Source organism: Tursiops truncatus, chromosome 6 (genome assembly GCF_011762595.2).
Source record: "Tursiops truncatus isolate mTurTru1 chromosome 6, mTurTru1.mat.Y, whole genome shotgun sequence".
NCBI classification, from domain to species: Eukaryota; Metazoa; Chordata; class Mammalia; order Artiodactyla; family Delphinidae; genus Tursiops; species Tursiops truncatus.
The window spans coordinates 36,217,187-36,236,181 of NC_047039.1; the positions used below are offsets into that span (position 1 = coordinate 36,217,187).

At 41.8% G+C, this 18,995-nt stretch overlaps 1 protein-coding gene across 1 annotated transcript in view; it reads left to right on the plus strand.

Annotated features, from left to right (window-relative positions):
- Positions 1 to 18,950, plus strand: part of RIGI (RNA sensor RIG-I) — a 38,098-nt gene extending 19,148 nt beyond the window's left edge. Inside the window, 4 exon segments of the mRNA XM_073805659.1 lie at positions 1,908 to 2,078; positions 3,772 to 3,923; positions 11,459 to 11,600; positions 13,182 to 18,950. Of these exon segments, the coding sequence (XP_073661760.1) occupies positions 1,908 to 2,078; positions 3,772 to 3,923; positions 11,459 to 11,600; positions 13,182 to 13,522 (806 nt within the window). The 3' untranslated portion in view covers positions 13,523 to 18,950.
- The last annotated feature ends 45 nt before the right edge of the window (positions 18,951 to 18,995 follow it).

An 18,995-nucleotide genomic window follows, 5' to 3' on the forward strand; every position in this document is an offset into this window, starting at 1 on the left:
GCTGAGCCTGCGCGTCCGGAGCCTGTGCTCCGCAACGGGAGAGGCCACAACAGTGAGAGGCCTGCGTACTGCAAAAAAAAAAAAAAAAAAAAGGATTAAAGGCTACCTCTGTTGTCACCCAGGAGGATTCTAGGTGGCCGGTCCTCATCCTGACATTCTCACAGCCATGCTCCCCATGCCTCAGTGACCGGCAATGACAGGTCCTTACTGTATCTCTTATTTAGTGTTATTTATAATAAGCAGTCCCCTTGCTGCCAGTCCTCGGTTGTCACCCTTGCACTTTCCCCTTATGCAAAATTTAAACTTCATGAATCTAAAAAGTAAAGTCAGATTTTGAAAAGTTGGCTTACCAAATGAAGTCCAACACCACATTACTGTGGTTGGAATTCAGAGTTCTCTGCCATATGACTCCAGCGTGAGTCTAATTTGATTTTCAAACTTTGTTATTCCTCCACACATAAGCACCCGGAAACTATTTTCATACTTGTTTGTTCGTCCGTCCCTCCATTCATCCGTCCGTCCGTCCATCCATCCACCCGCATTCGTTTAGAACTTACTCTGTTCCAGTCACTGTGTATCTGCCAAGCAGCGTTCCCCTCCTCCTAAGACTAGACCACCAGGGAGGGGTATCCCTCCTCCAGGCCCCGCAGCACCCAGTTCCGCCCCCATTTCATTGCTCATCACACTGAATTGTAGTTTCCTATTTATATCCTTCTTCCACAAACTAGGAGCTCCTTGTAGATAAAAATGAACCTTTTCACCATTCTAGCCTTATCTGACAGACCATAACTGCTGAATGAATATTTGATGAACAAATGGATAAGTTCAGAAATTAGTGAAGTATGGTGTCTGTCTTGGGCATGTTCATTGTTCAGTAGAAATGATGGTGGAAAAAAATTGTTTTGGCCTCAACAAAATATATCTCAAGATTTTGGCTTTCTATATACTAGGGAAAAAATGGAACTTTTATAAATTCAGGACTTCCCTGGTGGAGCAGTGGTTAAGAATACGCCTGCCAGTGCAGGGGACACGGGTTCGAGCCCTGGTCCGGGAAGATCCTACGTGCCGCGGGGCAACTAAGCCTGTGAGCCACGACTACTGAAGCCCGCGTGCCTGGAGCCCATGCTTTGCAATAAGAGAAGCCCCCGCAATGAGAAGATGTACATCACAATGAAGAGTAGCCCCCGATCACCACAACTAGAGAAAGCCTGCAGGCAGCAATGAAGACCCAACACAGCCAAAAAAAAAAAAAAATATATATATATATATATATATATATATATATATATATAAATTCTATTAATTCTGAGGTGGAGACCACTGAAATTCTTTCCTTCTCAGTGTATCAGTGGCTGGGAACTGCATACTGCTGGATCCTAGACTTAAATTCAAAGCCCGATTCTGCTGCTAGCTAGCTGTCAGTTTACCATACCTCCAAAACGTCAAGATCTTCACCTATAACAAAGGGGAATCATAACGTTTGCCACATCAACCTAAAAGGGCCTTGTGAAATTCCAGTGAGTAAGTAGATGTGATACGGTCTTGTTAGCTGAAAACTGCTGTGCGTGTGCAAATGTGCTAAAATTAGCTGTTAATATTTTTGCAAAAAAATCAATATTTGTTTTGATATACCATGACCAAAGCCACATAGCTAGTAGTTGCCACAGCTGGGATTTTAGGTCAGGCAGACTTGTGGCAGAGTCCAAGTTGTTGGACCCCACCTTAAAAATCCTCTCAAAAACAAAGACAAGGATAGGCCCTATCGCTAAGGGTTGTTGTAAGATCATGAATGTAAAGCACTTATCACAGTACCTGGCATGTCGTAAGTATTCCATAATTAATAGCTATTTTTTCAAGGGTAAAGTTCCCTCTTGGTGAGTTATACCTGCCTTCTGACTCTGACACAGGAATGACCCTCCCAGTACAGAAGTGTGTATTGGATGCATTCAGGACTGATGGAGATAACAAGATTCTGATTGCCACCTCAGTTGCTGATGAAGGCATTGTCATTGCTCAGTGCAATCTGGTCCTCCTATATGAGTATGTGGGCAATGTTGCCAAAATGATCCAAACCAGAGGTAAGAAAAGCTTTCATACCATTGCTAAATGGCTGCCATTTTATCTGATTTGTGAATGTGTCTGTCATTCCAGTCTTTCTCCTTTACTGTGACCAATGGCACAGTGGACCCTGGTATCATTGGCCCTAAACGTGGCTTACTTGGTCAGGACTGGGTGGCTACAGTTTTGTCCACTAACATATACTCCATTTTGGTTCTTGTTCACAATGAATACTGATTACTGGACCGACATTGGCTGACATATTTATTGAAGGATAATTCCAACTTTGATTGACGCTTTGGCAGTCACATGTGGACCTTTTCTGGTTGTGCTTAGGTGCTGGGCTCCCTGTATTCCAGAAGAGACACTCCAAGGAGTTGTGTCCCACTTGAACTAGACAGTCTCCTAACTGGTCTCTCTTACTTTTTCTAATTTCCATAACAACGGCTGCCACATCTTTTTTCCAGAAAAATAGCTCTGAGCATGTCCCTTGCCTGTTTAGAAACTCCAGTGTTTCCCCAATTTTCTTGGTGTTAAAGCATTTTCAAAATCCAGCACCCACTTATCTTTCCAACCTTATTCCGCATTCTTCCATTTTATTCATTAGCCACTTCAGCCTACCTGACTTTATCATTTCTTCCTTTTTGAAGGAATTATACGAGTACTGCTTCTGCTGACCTTTGTTTTTCCTCTTCTCCTGCCTCCACATCACCTGTCCCTAATTCTCCCAGCTGGCAATAATCTCTAATTTGAATGCCCATGACCCTTTTATCCATCTTTCTTTTTAAAAAAAAAAAAAATTATTTATTTATTTAGCTGTGCCAGGTTTTAATTGTGGCATGCAGGATCTAGTTCCCTGACCAGGGATCGAACCCTGGCCGCCTGCATTGGGAGCACGGAGTCTTACCCACTGGACCACAAGGGAAGTCCCTATCCATCTTTCTTTTTTTTATAAATTTATTTATTTATTTTTTGGCTGTGTTGGGTCTTCGCTGCTGTGCATGGGCTTTCTCTAGTTGCGGTGAGCGGGGGCTACTCTTCCTTGTGGTGCGCGGGCTTCTCATTGTCGTGGCTTCTCTTGTTTCAGAGCACGGGCTCTAGGTGCGCAGGCTTCAGTAGTTGTGGCACGTGGGCTCAGTAATTGTGGCTTGCGGGCTCTCAGGCTCAGTAGTTGTGGCACATGGGCTTAGTTGCTCTGCGGCATGTGGGATCTTCCCGGGCCAGGGCTTGAACCCGTGTCCCTTGCATTAGCAGGCAGATTCTTAACCACTGTGCCACCAGGGAAGCCCTCCCTATCCATCTTTCTTAGAGCAGTTATCATTTTCCACCTATATTCCGGTGGTTGTGAACATATCTTATTTCCCCATTTCCCCATCTGTTTATTATTCATCTTTGGGGCCCTCACCATGTCATCCTGAGGGTTCATGCCAGATTGTCTTTAAGCAGTATTTCTAATAATGTGCCTGTCCAGTCACACTGTACCATGGAGACCCCGAGGAAGCCTGCCTAAGGTGGGCTCCTTGTTTATCCGAATGTTTAATATGCAGGTGCACACCTGAGTTAGACCTCACACCCTACCAGCTCAGCTTTTCTAGAAAGTGGGATTCAGTGAACCAAAGTTGAATTTTAGAAATACCCCTATTTCTCTCATATTCTCAGATTTATCAGAGTTTTAAGTCAAAGACACCAAATAAAATATTTATTTTCTAATAGGCAGAGGAAGAGCAAGAGGGAGCAAGTGTTTCCTTCTGACTAGTAATGCCGATGTAATCGAAAAAGAAAAAATAAACATATATGAAGAAAAAATGATGAATGACTCCATTTTAAGCCTGCAGACATGAGATGAAGCAGTATTTAAAGAAAAGGTAAGTCTTTGTATCTGTGTTACTCTTTCAGAATCTGACTGTAAGTCACAAACAGTCCCTGTTTGTGAGCATGGCTGGTACCTGTTATCATATTGCTCTGAGTGTTATTTTACTTCACTATTCCATTCCATTCCATTCCCTGCACTGTGCGGCTTGTGGGATCTTAGCTCCCTGACCAGGGATTGAACTGCGCCCTTGGCAGTGGAGTCCTAACCACTGGACTGCCAGGGAATTCCCTGAGTGTTATTTTATTTTACTTTAAAAATTTTTTTTAACATTTCTATTTATTTATTTATTTATTTAGGCTGCATTGGGTCTTCATTGCTGCGTGTGGGCTTTCCCTAGTTGCAAGCGTGCGGGCTTTCCCTAGTTGCAACGAGCGGGGACTACTCTTTGTTGCGATGTGCGGGCTTCTCATTGCAGTGGCTTCTCTTGTTGTGGAGCATGGGCTCTAGGCACAGGGGCTTCAGTAGTTGCAGCACACAGGCTTCAGTAGTTGTGGCACACGGGTTTCAGTAGTTGTGGCACATGGGCTCAGTAGTTGTGGCTCGTGGGCTCTAGAGTGCAGGCTCAGTAGTTGTGGTGCACGGGCTTAGTTGCTCCACGGCATGTGGGGGTCTTCCCAGACCAGGGCTCGAACCCACGTCCCCTGCATTGGCAGGCAGATTCTTAACCACTGCGTCACCAGGGAAATCCCCAGAGTGTTATTTTAGAACCATAAGTTTATGCTTAAAATTTCACCCTGTGGTGAGCATCAGATTCATTCTGCTTTGAGTCTCAGTGAGTTAAAATATATTGTATTAGTGCTAATACCTGAAACTATGTTTTTAGATCTAAAAGGCAAACTGAGCTAAAATTGCTGTTAAGTTGACAGTTCATTATGAGCACTACACCCTAACACTGCAAGACACAGCTCTTCTTAGTCTTTTCCTCAAATCTCTCTCTCTCTAACATCCAGAGTCCTCAGGGAAAAGCTTCCAGTGCACTGTGCCTGGGAGGTGTGCCCAGTGTTGGAAGTACGTAGGTATGGATAATAGTGTGAACTTTGGAGTGGCGCACTGATTCAGTCCAGCATCTCGGTAGTGACCTTAGTTTGGTTGTAATTTCCTTTATAACACAGAAAAATGGGGGGGCAGATTGGGGAAACACACACATGCACACACACACACATACAGCCATGCTTTCTGCAGACCATTTGCAGAGATTTTATCTCAGACTCTTTGGAAGCATTGAACTCTGCAGGTCTGGGGCAGGAGCTTTAACATTAGAATCAGTGGTTCCAGTCCCAGTTCTGCCACTTACAAAATGTGTGACTTCAGGTAGTTCCTCTTTGAGATCATCATTCTCCTTGTTTGTAAAGTTGGGAAAATAACAGTATTTGACTCACAGGGTAGTTTGGGGGATAAAGTGAGACATATGCATTGCTTCCTACAGTGCGTGGTATAAAATAAGTGCTCAAAAATGGGAGTTGTTACTGGACAGAGGCGTGAGGCCTACTTTAAACTTCATGAAGATGAGTCTTACAATTTAGTAGACTGATTCCATAGGGTTCATAATTTTGAAAAGTCATAATTTGTAGCTCAAAAAAGTATTGAGAAGCAATGAATGATCTAAAGCAAACTAATACTTATTTTAGGAAAAAATTACAGTGTTATGTCAGCGTTGACTCATTTTAAAGAACATTTCTTCCTAAAGTTTGGAGAACAAGATATTTAAAAATACCTCTTCCACACTTTCACTGAACAGAATTGAAGGGCAATTCTTTAGTTCCTCTTAATTTCCCTCCTTAATTTTACTTAGGATAGGGTTTTTTCACTGAGCCACTTCTCCATTTTGTAGCATACAGGGACACTGCTAGTAAAGGCTTTAAAACCATGTTAGCTTTGGCATAATTCTTTATCTCCCTCACTGAGTAACAAGGTGCTTACACTCATATGTGGCAGAAGCAATAGAGTAAAAGTCTTGAGGCAGACGGAGGCTGGAACAAACACATAGACATTCTTTTGTAGGCAGTACACCTGGCCATAGAGTGGGGTGAGGAGAAAATGGTTTAATATCTGTTGAATTAGGCTATTTAATAGCATTTGGGATTCCCCTAACACCCACAGATCAAAAACGGGCAGAGGTGGTAAAGAATCAGCAAGGGCCCAGCACAAGTGCAGCCACGAGTCATTGGCAGCTGGCAATGCCATGGCAGCTGGGAGCTCAGAGTCTTGGTGTTGTCCCTGTCCTATCCTGGTGACCACCCTCCACTGCTCTGTTAAAAGAAGAAGACCTTGCTTTCAAAGGCTTAGGAGAAGTATAATAAGTTAGGGAAAACCGTATGCTCTTAAAACTAAAAGGAATTATGGTTCTTGGGGTAAGCCCCCTTTCTCTGGTGTTTTGTTAAGGGTTGGGCATTGGATCTGAGCACCTGGGCCCTTCATATCAAAGAAACTCTGCAGAAGAGAGGGAATCAGTTCAGAGATCTCTAGGGTAATCCCTGGGTAGGGGGGAGGGAGACTGTACACTTTCTTCTCTGCACCCACAGCTGCATTGTCCATTGTCTACGTGTGGCTGACCTTCACCAGAGCACTGTGGCCCTTGGGGAATCTCTGGTTACTCTCCAGCCATCTGAACATGTAGAGAGCCCAGAATCATCCAAGAACTTATTTCTATGATGGAAGCTTCAGGATCTGGTAGTATTTCGTTCTGGAGGAATAAAGTATAAAGGATATTTTTCACAGTTCTAGTTGTGGAGGGTCATTTGAAATCAAAATGAGGAAGCCTACTTTCCTTTCTTATGAGTAGAGAATAAGTTATGGGTTGAAAGTTCAATCTGACGGAATAACTTCCAACGTGATGTGTACCCATGACTGCACGCAATCGGGGTTTCATAGTTTCGCTCTTTCCACCTCAGTGCAGGGAGTTAGGCTGCTTCTCAACCACAGGTGGGCAATGGGGAAGCAGTGTGCTCTAGACTTAATTTGTGACTTTGGTTGAACCTCTTTATCCAGTTACTGAGTTTTACTTAGTTTTCAGTATAGCAGTAATAGTTAGTTTTAATTTATTAGGATTTATATTTATTGCCTTTAGTGACATTTAAAATATTTGAGGTTATTAATAGTTAATGAATTTTAGTATATAATTGAATATCATTAGATATAAGTGATTTTTTTTAATTGGATGCCCAAAGGGCAAGTTTATATTTTTACCCTCTTTCCTGTCAAATCCCCCCCACCGTGAGCCTGCATTAGGTAGTGATCAGAACTGTGTCTGAGAAAAAGAAATTAAAATTGCTCATAGGGAAATGTATATCATGTAACCCAGGAATTTCACTTCTAGAAATTTACGCAAAGGAAATAACGGGATTAAATATACATAATGCAACAGTTTTACGGCAGTGAAAACTTGAATTGAAAATAGGAAGCATTAAGCATCCTTTATTCTTACAAAAACAATGAAGGTAATTTCAAGTCGGATGGGGTGGGGAGTTGGGGGACAGAAAATCATATTTTGATTGTTTTCCTAACCTATATTCCAGGCCTAAATTTTTAAATATAAATCAAATTTTATTTGAATTTGAAGTGCTTTAGAGATCAATGGATTCTCTATGGATGATCAGTAACCAATACAAGATATACGGGGGTGGGACATTTCCATTCACAGTGACAACAATAACTGTGACTCATACATGCAGAACATGGGCTGTCCACCAAGCCCTGCAAATGCTTGTTTATTTATATCAACGGGCCTCACAGAGTTCCATGTGGTAGAGCCTCTTATTATGTCATGCTCCAGGAGGGAAACAGAGGCATGGAAGTTTTCAGTGTCAGTAGACCACACAGCCAGTTAGGGGTGGAGCTGGCAGGGCCCATCTGTTTAACTACTACATCTATTGGCCTAACCAGAAATGTTTGAAGTGTAAATAAGGACAACTAAAAAAATTTTACTTAGAGATAGAAGGTAGATTAAGACAAAAGAAATGCCATGCTCTTGAATGGAACGCCTGAATATTTTAAAGATGTGCATTTGCTGCAGATTCTCTTATAGGTTTATCATAACCCATAATCAAAGTATAAATGATTTTTTAAAATTTATTTCTTTATTTCTTTTTGGCTGCATTGGGTCTTTGTTGCTGCGCGCAGGCTTTCTCTAGTTGCAGCAAGTGAGGGCTACTCTTCGTTGCAATGCGCGGGCTTCTTACTGCGGTGGCTTCTCTTGTTGCAGAGCATGGGTTCTAGGCACGCGGGCTTCAGTAGTTGTGGCACGTGGGCTCAGTAGTTGTGGCTCGCAGGCTCTAGAGCACAGGCTCAGTAGTTGTGGCGCACGGGCTTAGTTGCTCCGTAGCATGTGGGATCTTCCTGGACCAGGGCTCAAACCCGTGTCCCCTGCATTGGCAGGCAGATTCTTAACCACTGCACCACCAGGGAAGCCCTAAATGATATTTTAAGTTGGTAAAATGGTTCCTGAGTTTATACAGAAGAATAAATAAATGAAAATAGCTATGACATTTCTGAAAAAATAACTCATGAATGGGTATTGCCCTACCCAATACTAAAGTACAAATCACCATCATTAACATTTTCATGGTTCTCAGCAAAAGACTAGCCTAACAGACCGAGGCTAACAACAAGGAGCATTAGAGCTACGCCAGGCAGCCCTGAGCAATTATTAGCTCACCTTACCTCCCAACAGCCCACAAAGTAAATGCTATTACTATTCCCATTTTGTATAATAATTGAGGAAACTGAGGCACTTGCCCCAAATCACACAGCTGCTGAGTGGTAGGAACAGGGTTTGCACCTAGGCTATCTGGTTCCACCTGGAACACTTGATAAAAGAGAGGCAGCGCCACAAACCACTGGGACAGAGCGGATCCTTCTACAGCTGATACTGTGGAAATCACCATGTTTCTTCTTCCTTTATGATGTTTCAAGTTTTCTTCTTTTATCATGTCCTTCTGTTTAGAGAACTTCCTTTTGCTCTTCTTTTAGGGAAGGTCTACTGGTGAACAAATTCTTTTAGTTTCCCTTCATCTGAGAATGTCTTGATTTCCTCTTCATTTTTGAAGGATATATTGCTGGATATAGGCGTCTGCGTTGACAGGTTTTTCTTTCAGCATTTGAAAAATACTGTGTCACTTTCTTCTGCTCTCCCATAGTGTCTGCTGAGAAATCTGGTGTCATCCAGATTGTTTTTCCCCTATAGGTCAGGTGTCAGTTTTTTTCTGGCTGCTTTCAAGATTCTTTCCTATGTCTTTAGTTTTCTGAAGTTTAATTATAATGTGTCTTGGTGTGGTTTCTTTGGGTTTATCCTATTTGGATTTGTCCAGCATCTTGTATCTGTAGGTTTATGTTACATTATGTTAAATTTGGGAAATGTTCCGTCATTATTTCTTCCAGTACTTTTTAAGCTCTGCTTTTTCCCCTCTCCTTCCAGGACCCTAGTGTCATAAATGTTAGATATTTTTAAATGGTCCTAAAGGTCCCTGAGTCTCTGTTTATTTATTTATTTATTCATTTATTTTGGTCTGTTTTCTTTCTGTTGTTTGCATTGGGTCATTTCTATTATTCTGTCTTCCAGTTCATTGATTCTTTCCTTTTTCCTCTCCATTCTGCTGTTGAGCTCATCCACTAAGTTTTTTATTTTGGTTATTGTATCTTTTAGTTGTAAAATTTCCATTTTGTTCTTCTTTATGTCTTCCGTTTCTTTGTTGAGCCTCTATATTTGTTCGTGTTTCGAGTGTTTATGATGACTCATTGAAGCATTTTTATTATTGCTACTTTAAAATCTTTGTCAGATAATTCTCACATCTCTGTCATCTCCATGTTGGCATCAATTGGTTGTCTTTTTTTTTCACTCAGTTTGAGATCTTTCTGGTTTCTGCTATGAAGAGTGATTTTTAATCAAAACCCAGAGATTTTCATACTATATGATGAGACTTGGGATCTTACTTAACCTTCTGTGTCAGCTGGCTTCTTTCTGATATCATTCTGTCAGGGGAGATGGGGGACATTGTTTCATCACTGTCAGGTAAAGGTAGAAGTCTTGGTTTCCTTCTCAGCCTTTGTTGATACCAGCAAGGAGAGGCTCCTTGTTACTGCTGTGTGGGGATGGGAGTTCTGGCCCCTCATGTGGTCTCCATGGACGCCACAGGTGAGGGGGGCTACCATTTGGCAGGACTGAAAATCCTGGCTTTCTCTGACACCAGCAGGTGGGAGTGTTGAGGTGCTTTGTTAACAGACCTGCAGAGTGGAAATCTAGGTTCCACACTTAGCCTCAGGGTTCAGGGTTTTTTGTTGTTGTTATTGTTGTTGCTGTTTTTTCCTGTGGTGTTTGGTAGAACAGCTATTGTCTGAAAGTTTTCTGTCTTGCTGGCTGCCCCTGTTCTGGTGGCTGCCCCTGTCCTGGTCTTTTGACTAGAGAGATAGGGTTTTGTTGAGATTTCTTTGTCTGTCCCCATAGTCATTTCTGGTTGCCAGCTTCTTCAGCTCCATGTCTGGGATATAAGAGGCAAAACGAAAACCCAGGAAACTCACTACCATGTTGTTTCTAGGGTCCCAAGGTTCCTAGCTGGTCTGCCTTCCTCTCTTCACCCTACAGAATCTTATGTTTATTTTATATATAATGTCCAGGGTTCTTAGTTGTACTTAGCCAAGGCCTAAATTTTGAGATAGAATGTGGTCATCCTATACAGACATTTAATTTTACTGTAATTCAACAATACTCTCTGTGGTTGGAAAGGAAGAGAGAAAAAAGATTTTAGGTGGTGAGGGACTCTTCTGCCTACTGTTCCATTCAGTGAGTTTATGCCTTGAGAGTGGGTGTAATTATTCCTGAAACAGTTAATGCATATCATATGTCTGTTTGTGAAGGATTTTTTTTTTTTTAAAGATTTAATTTTATTTTATTTTTGGCTGTGTTGGGTCTTCGCTGCTATGCAGTTGCAGTGTGCGGGCTTTGTTGCAGTGTGCGGGCTTCTCATTGCGGTGGCTTCTCTTGTTGTGGAGCGTGGGCTCTAGGCGTGTGGGCTTCAGTAGTTGTGGCACACGGGCTTCAGTAGTTGTGGCATGTGGGTTCAGTAGTTGTGGTACACAGGCTTAGTTGCTCCGCTGCATGTGGGATCTTCCCGGACCAGGAATCGAACCCATGTCCCCTGCGTTGCAGGCAGATTCTTATCCACTATGCCACCAGGGAAGTCCCTGTGAAGGATTTTTAAAGTTTTACCAACTACTAAAGTGGAAAGCATGGTTCATATCACTATTTCACGGACATCTTTAGTGCTTTTATGGGCATCTTTGATGAAGATATTAAAAGGCTAATTGGAGGCCACAATTAAACATTAACTAACAAAGAATTCTCCTATTAGGAGAATCAATAGAATTACCTATGAGATTTTTATGAACAAAGCCAGGTACTGTATGTTCATGGAAGTTGTATGAGAATGAATGATTATGTACATATATATGTGTGTGTATATATATCCTAGTTATATTCAAATTACATATTTGAGGAGGTTCTTTTGTTTGTTTGTTTTGTTTTTTTGCATCTAGGTTTGCCAGATACAGATTCATGAAAAATTCATCAGGGATAATCAAGGAAAAGTAAAACCTGTGCTTGATAAGGAAAATAAAAAACTGCTCTGCAGAAAGTGCAAAACCTTTGCATGTTATACAGCTGATATAAGAGTGATGGAGATAGGCAGTCTTTTTAACAAATAGCACTGGGTCATTTTTTAGCACTCATTAAAGCTTATTATCTATCAGTGAGATATTTATAGTAAGAATACTATTATTCTGTTGTTATCATGGCCATGGTCCATGTATTTTTAAAAGGCTAAAAAGTTTAAAAGAAACCCTTGATGTTCAACAATAAAGAAATAGCTTAAAAATTGCTGCACAGCTACTTAATTATATATTACGTAGCCATTACAAATAATGGTTATGCTAAATGCACCATGGTATCCTGGATTAGATCCTAGAACAGATGAAGGATATTATTAGAAAAAGTGGTAAAACCTGTAGTTCAGTGTAAATCTGAAATTACTCGAAAATAAAGTTTATTAAACAAAGTGATTAGGAAGCTTATATAGTATAATGAAAAACTTCTTACAAACTAATGGTACAGTGGGAAAATTAACGAGGATAGAAAGTAGTAAATATGCTATGATCATAGCAGTGCAAAATAATAGCAGCAATACCACCATCACCACCACCACCAAAAAACCACTTATGTTTGTACCAAAAAAGGCTAGAGGAAGTATACTAAAATGTATTAATATTTTGCAGTGAGATACCATGATTTTTTCTCTTACTACTATTTTGTGTTTTCTAAACTTTCTTCTGAGGATATGGATCACTTTTACAATGGAAGCAAAATCTCCTTATTTTAAAAACATGACATCTGCAGGGTAGCTTTCTAAAACTCTTAGGTAAGGGTTAGAAAAATCTCCAAAGACAAAAATTGGATGTAACTATTGCTGCCGATTGGGGAGGGTGGAGGGCCTGGGCCGGGTCAGATGATGAGTTATTACTTTAGGGTTCTGTTTAGTCTTCAGAAAGCTGAGTCTTTAATCAGTCCAACATTGGAGCAAGAAGCGTATTAGGGGTAATACTGGCAAGTTCCCATACCTTTCTGAGTCTTTTTCTTTAGCAGTAAAAGGAAGGTCCTTTCAGCTCCAATTTGGGTGATCTTCTGTTGAAATGGCCCTTTTAGACTATGTTTTCCCGAGGAACTGGTTATGTAGGATCTGCGTTTGTTCTGTGCACTGTGGCGTTTGTTCAGGTTTATTCTAACGTTGACTGGGGGCGGGGCCAGTGGACACATTAGTCCCTGAGCCTCTTCAGATACACATTGACCCTTTGTTGTTGTTCTCTGTATCCTTTGGATTCTTCCTGTCAGGGCCACTGGTGAACTCAGGCTTCACAGATCTTCAATAAATACCTCTTTGTTTCTGAATTAATAAAGAGTATCTATTTTGGGGAGCCAGGTTGCCTGGAAACTTCTTAGTCCTCCTCTTCCTGAGGTGTCCCCTGCCCCCTCACTTGCACCTCCACCTCCACCCTTACCTCCACCTGTGTCACTGGTGGTCAGGCTGCGTGGATTCTACTCTGGCCTTGAGGCAAATCCACATTTCCTTCTTACTCCATCTGTAAAAGAATTGGGATCCCGCCTTCTCATCATCTCTGATTATTGTGGAGTTTTCTTTTTTTTAAATCACAGTTATGTTCTGGTTCTAACGTTCTGTTTTGTATGCTACTCGATCCCTTCATCCGTAGGAATGCCATTTCACTATGGTTGGAGTTGCTTTCAGGGAGCATTTTGTGAGTAAGTTACACCCCAGACCAAAGAGCTTTGGGAGTTTTGAGAAGAGAGCAAAGATCTTCTGTGCCAGGGAGGACTGCAGCTATGACTGGGGAATCCATGTGAAGTATAAGGTATTTGAGATTCCAGTTATAAAGACTGAAAGTTTTGTGGTGGAAGATGTTGCAACTGGAGTTCAGACACTGTATGCAAAGTGGAAGGACTTTCATTTTGAGAAGATCCCATTTGATGCTGCAGAAATGTCCACTTGAGCTCAGGACCTCAGTCTGCAGGGAAGGGGTGACCTTGAGTGAGGAAGAAATTAGACCAGTGGGTGAATCACAGATCACTTGTACCACTGTCAGGATATTTTCCCTAAGGCTTGTACTGTACTGAGTATATATCACTTAACTTCTGTTGTTTTCAGCAGTTTGTACTGTATCACTTACATAAAACACGAGTGAATGAATCACAGCACTCAGTGAATCACTTTGTAGGTCAGTAGAGCTTGGGAAAAATGAAAAAGGCTTAACTTATTGCCATTCTTCCCTTCAGAACCCACTGCCAGTGTGCACCGCTAGCCACTCAGTACACATTGAGATAAATGAATGAGTGAATGGAATGTTGAAAGGTTTCCCATGCTTCCCTTTCTTTCCTTAACCTACTGTAAACTGGCTTTTGCCCTTAATAATCTACTGAAATTGTTTTTGTCAAGGTCACCAGCGACTCTGGTGGCCCAATCCACTGGGCATGTCTTAGTCCTTCCCTCTGTTTGACCTCTTTGCTGCTTTTGGCCCTGTTGAATACTCCTTTCTTGGAACTCCCTCTTGGCCAGTAGCGCTTCTAACTCTACCCCAGTCTTTTCTGTTGGCTCCTTTTTGCTGATCCTTTACACGTTGGTAATTCCAAAGGTTCAATATATATACACATACAGGCATAATAGTCACATACACTTGTGTTCTCTATGTGTGGCATCTGATCTTAAAATTCTACAGTGGACAATTTTTAGTTATGGGGGCATTTAAATAATACAGTACTCATTGAGAAGTTGGTTTCTGTTCTTTTGGTTTACTGTACATCTTGACCGATTAATTTGTTTTCTTAACCTGTGCCATTGTTCCCTTCGAATGGTCATTTCAAGCCATTTTCCAGTAATAGTTGATGGTCAACATTCGGACTCTGTTCTCAGGTAGGTCCCTTGGATGATACTGAAGAGGCAGTTTAATTTGGCTGTCCTTTCTATTTAAAAACTTAGAATACATACCCGAATGGCATTCCTGTGTCATTTAACAAGGCTGATGCTCCAGAGCTTCGTTTGGGGTTTTCCAGACATGGAGACAACTACCTGAGTTTTACTGTCTCCATCCAGGCCAAGGTATTTTATGTTCCGCTCAGGATAGCCTCTGTAGTAATTTAAGCATCTTCTTAAAACAGATTCAGATTAGTTGTTTGTAATTCACTAGGACCATCAATGGCTTTAACAAACCTCCAAACATCATAAAATGTTAATATGCTCAGCATAAGGGGTCGCATAACTCTTTTCAGATAGCACTTATATCTGAAGGCTTACTGGTGTCCAGGAGGCCACCCAGACCCCCAGGTCAGTCCTGGAGATCAGTGGGGTGACCTGCTGCAGCCACCTCTTCCTCCTTTTGATCTGATGAGAGTCAGAGAACCTGCCAGTTACATAACTTCTCCTAGGCTTAATTTTCTTCATCTGCGAAACAAGGATAACACATACCTGTAAGAGTTAGTAGAGAGTTTTTTTTTTTTTTTTAGTAGAGAGTTTTTAACTGAAATAACATAAAGTACTTGATATACATAGTAGTTGTTTGATAATGGTTATTAATAGTATTCTTAGTAAGACACAATAAAATGGGTTATTTAAGCCAACTTGCTTGCTAATTTTTATTCATTTTCCATTTATATTTTATTAGAGTATTAACGTTCTGGTCACCAGTTTTAATATGGGCTTTGTTCCCACACCACCAAGCAATTCACCAACGGAGTGTCCTACCATTCAACTCAATTCTGCCACTATCTGCCTGGAGATGGCGTCAGATCCCTACAAGTCAAGGGCTCAGTCCTACAAAACTGCCCCACCTCTTCCCTACTTCAGAAGCCAAATTGTTATTACCTGTGCCTCTGACCAATTGAATACAGATGAGAGGTTACAGCAACCTCCTCTGTGGGCTTAATTTGCTAGAGAGGCTCACAGAACTCAGAGAAACCTTTTACTTACTAGATCATCGGTTTATTATAAAAGGAAGTAACTCAGGAGCAGCCAGATGAAAGAGATGCATAGGGTAAGGTTTGGGGAAGGGGCTCAGAGTTTCTGTGTCTTCTCTGAATCTCTACGTGTTCACAAACCTGGAAGCTCTTTGAACCTTGTCCTTTGGGTTTAATGGAGGTTTCATTACGTAAGAATGATGGATTAAATCATTGGCCATTGGTAATTTATTCAACCTCCAGCCCCTCTCCCCTCCCCTGAGGTCAGGGGATGGGACTGAAAGGTCTAACCCTCTAATCACGTGGTTGTTTTTCCGGTAACCAGCCCCCATCCTTAGGGGTGGTCCAAGAGTCGCTCCTTAACATAACAAGAGACACCTTTGTTGCTCTTATCACGAAATTCCAAGGGTTTTAGGAGCTCTGTGCCAGAAACTAGGGACAAAGACCAAATATATATTTCTATAAATCCCAATCTAACAAGTATCTCTTTGTATATGTGAGTGCCCTTTTTGGACGCTGCTATTTAAGGACTCCAATAGGATGTATACAACATCCACTGGAAATCTATTTGAGAAAAGTTCTTGCAAGTATCTAAATAATTCAATTTGGATGAAGGTGAATAGTACAGCCAACAGAAGAATGCAGGCTAAAGCTGAAACAAGAAAAATAATTTCCTTGTTTGACTTTAGCCTGGAGTCAAGCCATTGCAGGCATAGAGCATGGAACAGAGTAGGCATTTGGTTAATATTTATTGAATGAAAGAAACCAGTAGGTAGGGTTTTAAGAATTGCGCACTCTTAACTGATGTCCAAATGCTGGTCGTTGGATTCTAGGTCAAAGGCTGCATTTCAGAACCAACTGGGGAGTCTTTTTCATGGCACATGCCCAGCCCCCTTAGAACATCCTGCCAGGGTGTGTCTAAAAACGTGTACGTTTTGAAGTTCCTCAGGTGGTTCTGATATAATCTGATAACAACCACTCGATCTGGTTAACTCTGTGGTCCCCACCAGTGCTCACCTTGTGATATTTTCACCTGAAATGAAAAGTCACCTTCAGTCAAATGCCTGATTGTGTCACAAGGCCAGTAAACTGATTCCCACCCTTAAAACTGACATTATTATTTGAATTTAAAAACAAGCCATCAGGTCAGTGTTTCCTCAAGTGTGTCGTTTGAAACCCAAGTGCTGTGAGATGCTCTGAAGAAAGCAGTTCTGTGGGCAGATAGGATTCTATATTGTCTGCTGCCCCCTCTCCCCTCAAATGAGTGATTTCCAGTACACACTGCCATTGTGTGTCCTTATGTCAATTCTGTGGTAATAAGGCCCGTTTAACCCAGTGGTTCCCAGATACCCCGACCCTGGACCCCTTTTATTCATGGGACGTTGTTAACATCCTGTAGAAGCACAATAGCAGATACTCAGCCCTGATGCTGACTAGACAACCAGAACCAAACTGGAGTATTAATTTCAGGATCATACCAGTAACTCTGTTTTATTATATTATGTAATAAAACTAAATTCCACTCAACAAATCTGTATTTAAAAAGTAGATCTCAGTTTTGGGGATGCAAATTATTAAACCTGTTAAAAATATCAGCTGTAATTCTATAATCTTTGTGCACAATGATTAGGCTGTCTGGGTGAACAAAAACTACTTGGATGTTAAATTCTGTTTGTGGTCATGACATTTAACAACTTCCAAAGAAGGTAGCCAGTGGAACCTTGGCTCCTGATTTTCAGAAGCAGCTCTCCGTTGCTCCTCATAACCTGCAGGGTGCGCCACACTGTCCTAACTCAACCCTGAAAGGCCAACTGTGCCAAAAATAAGGTTCTTCATTTAGGTGACTAGCAAACTTCCAGTATGTTTGGCCTAGGGAATACTGGGAGACAGATCTCTACAACCACAAATTATTAACTGTGACCCCAGAGCTGCCGGTGGCCATATCCCCCCGCACACGGCCCGCCCCAGAAAGAGGCTGTCACAAATGAAGGGCGAGAGGGGAAACGATAGGGAAGGAAACTGTTTGAGTCATAGATCCAATCAGACCTGCCGCCATGGCCACCCGTGTTCTTCAAGTTCTTTGAGCCAATTTTTTTTTTTTTTTTTTTTTGCTTTAGGCAGTTTGAATTGTGCTTCTAACACTACAACTAAGAGTCATGACTAATATATCCTTCTCCTAGATTATTCTTCACTTACATGAAGGCTGTCCCATAGCCAAAGACACATGTGCTTATTTGCTGCATTAAAAAAGTTGGTCAGTAAACTCACTGTGCACACCAAGGAGCGCTTGTTTCCCTAGGAGGGATCAGGCAGGAATGGATTTAGAAAACTAAGAACAAAGGAGATGGGAACCCCATAGAGAGGAAGGAGGGGCTGGGTCTAGCATAGAGCAGCACACTTCTAATCTGGAGAGTAAGCAGCCCAGTGCCTTCTTGAGAAACCAGGTAAAAGGGGTCTATTTGTTCAGCCTTGTGGAGAGCAAGGATGGGACACTGGCTGAGACATTTTATCAATGAACAAGATAGTGTGTTTGGAGGTAGAGGAGGGGAGTCCAGAAGTGAAGGGATCCCATTCCAGAAGTCATAGCTGCAGGAATCTGTTTCCTCATAAGCACTGATTGTGGGGAACCAGGCTGCTCCCACGCTCCGCAATGGAGGGCTAAGGGGTGGACGTCTGTTTTCTCAGCCCTTCTTAGTGTTTTTATCCTAGGACTGCTCTTAATTTGAGGGTCACAGCCTTGTCTTGTGCAACAGGGTTCTGTTTGTAATTTTTATTCATGAACAGAAGCTAGATCCCAGGACGTCAGAGGCAAGGACGCTCAATAACCTGCCTTGTCCGTCATCTGGGAAGAGGTGGAGACAGGATTTGATCCTAGGTGTTCTACTGACCAGTGCACAAACCCTGAGTGCTAAAGTTGAGACTTAAAATTCATTACAAGAAGATTAATTTGTAAGCTGTTAAGGTGCCCTGTTATGGACTGAATGTTGTCCCCCAAAATTCATATGTCGAAGCCCTCCCGGACACTGTGACTCTGGAGATGGAACCTCTAGGGAAGTAATTAAGGTTAAAAAAGGTCACGAGAGTAGGGCCCTTGAAAGACGAAGATACCAGAGAGCTCATTCATTCGTGCTTTCTCTCCGTGCACATGCACTAAGGGAAGGCCATGTGAGGACACAGTGAGAAGGTAGCTGGCTGTAAGCCAGGAAGAGAGCGAGCTCTCACCAGAAAATGAATTTGCTGGAACCTCAGTCTTGGACTTCCAGATGCCAGAACTGTGAGAAAATAAATTTTTGATGTTTGAGTCACTCAGCCTATGATATTTCATTATGGCAGCTGGAGTAGCTTAAGACATGTGCCCTGAAATGACTTCAGTGATGAAAATGAGCAGATAACCTAGATGAAAATAAAAAAATTATGATCCGTTCACCAGACTACATGATTGCTACTGCTACCAGGCTATTGCCACCTTCTTGTTTGCTCCCAAATGAGGTTCAACACAGCCATTTAACCTGCATATTACTGACGTGGTTACAAAAAGAGGAGAACTTGAAGGTCATC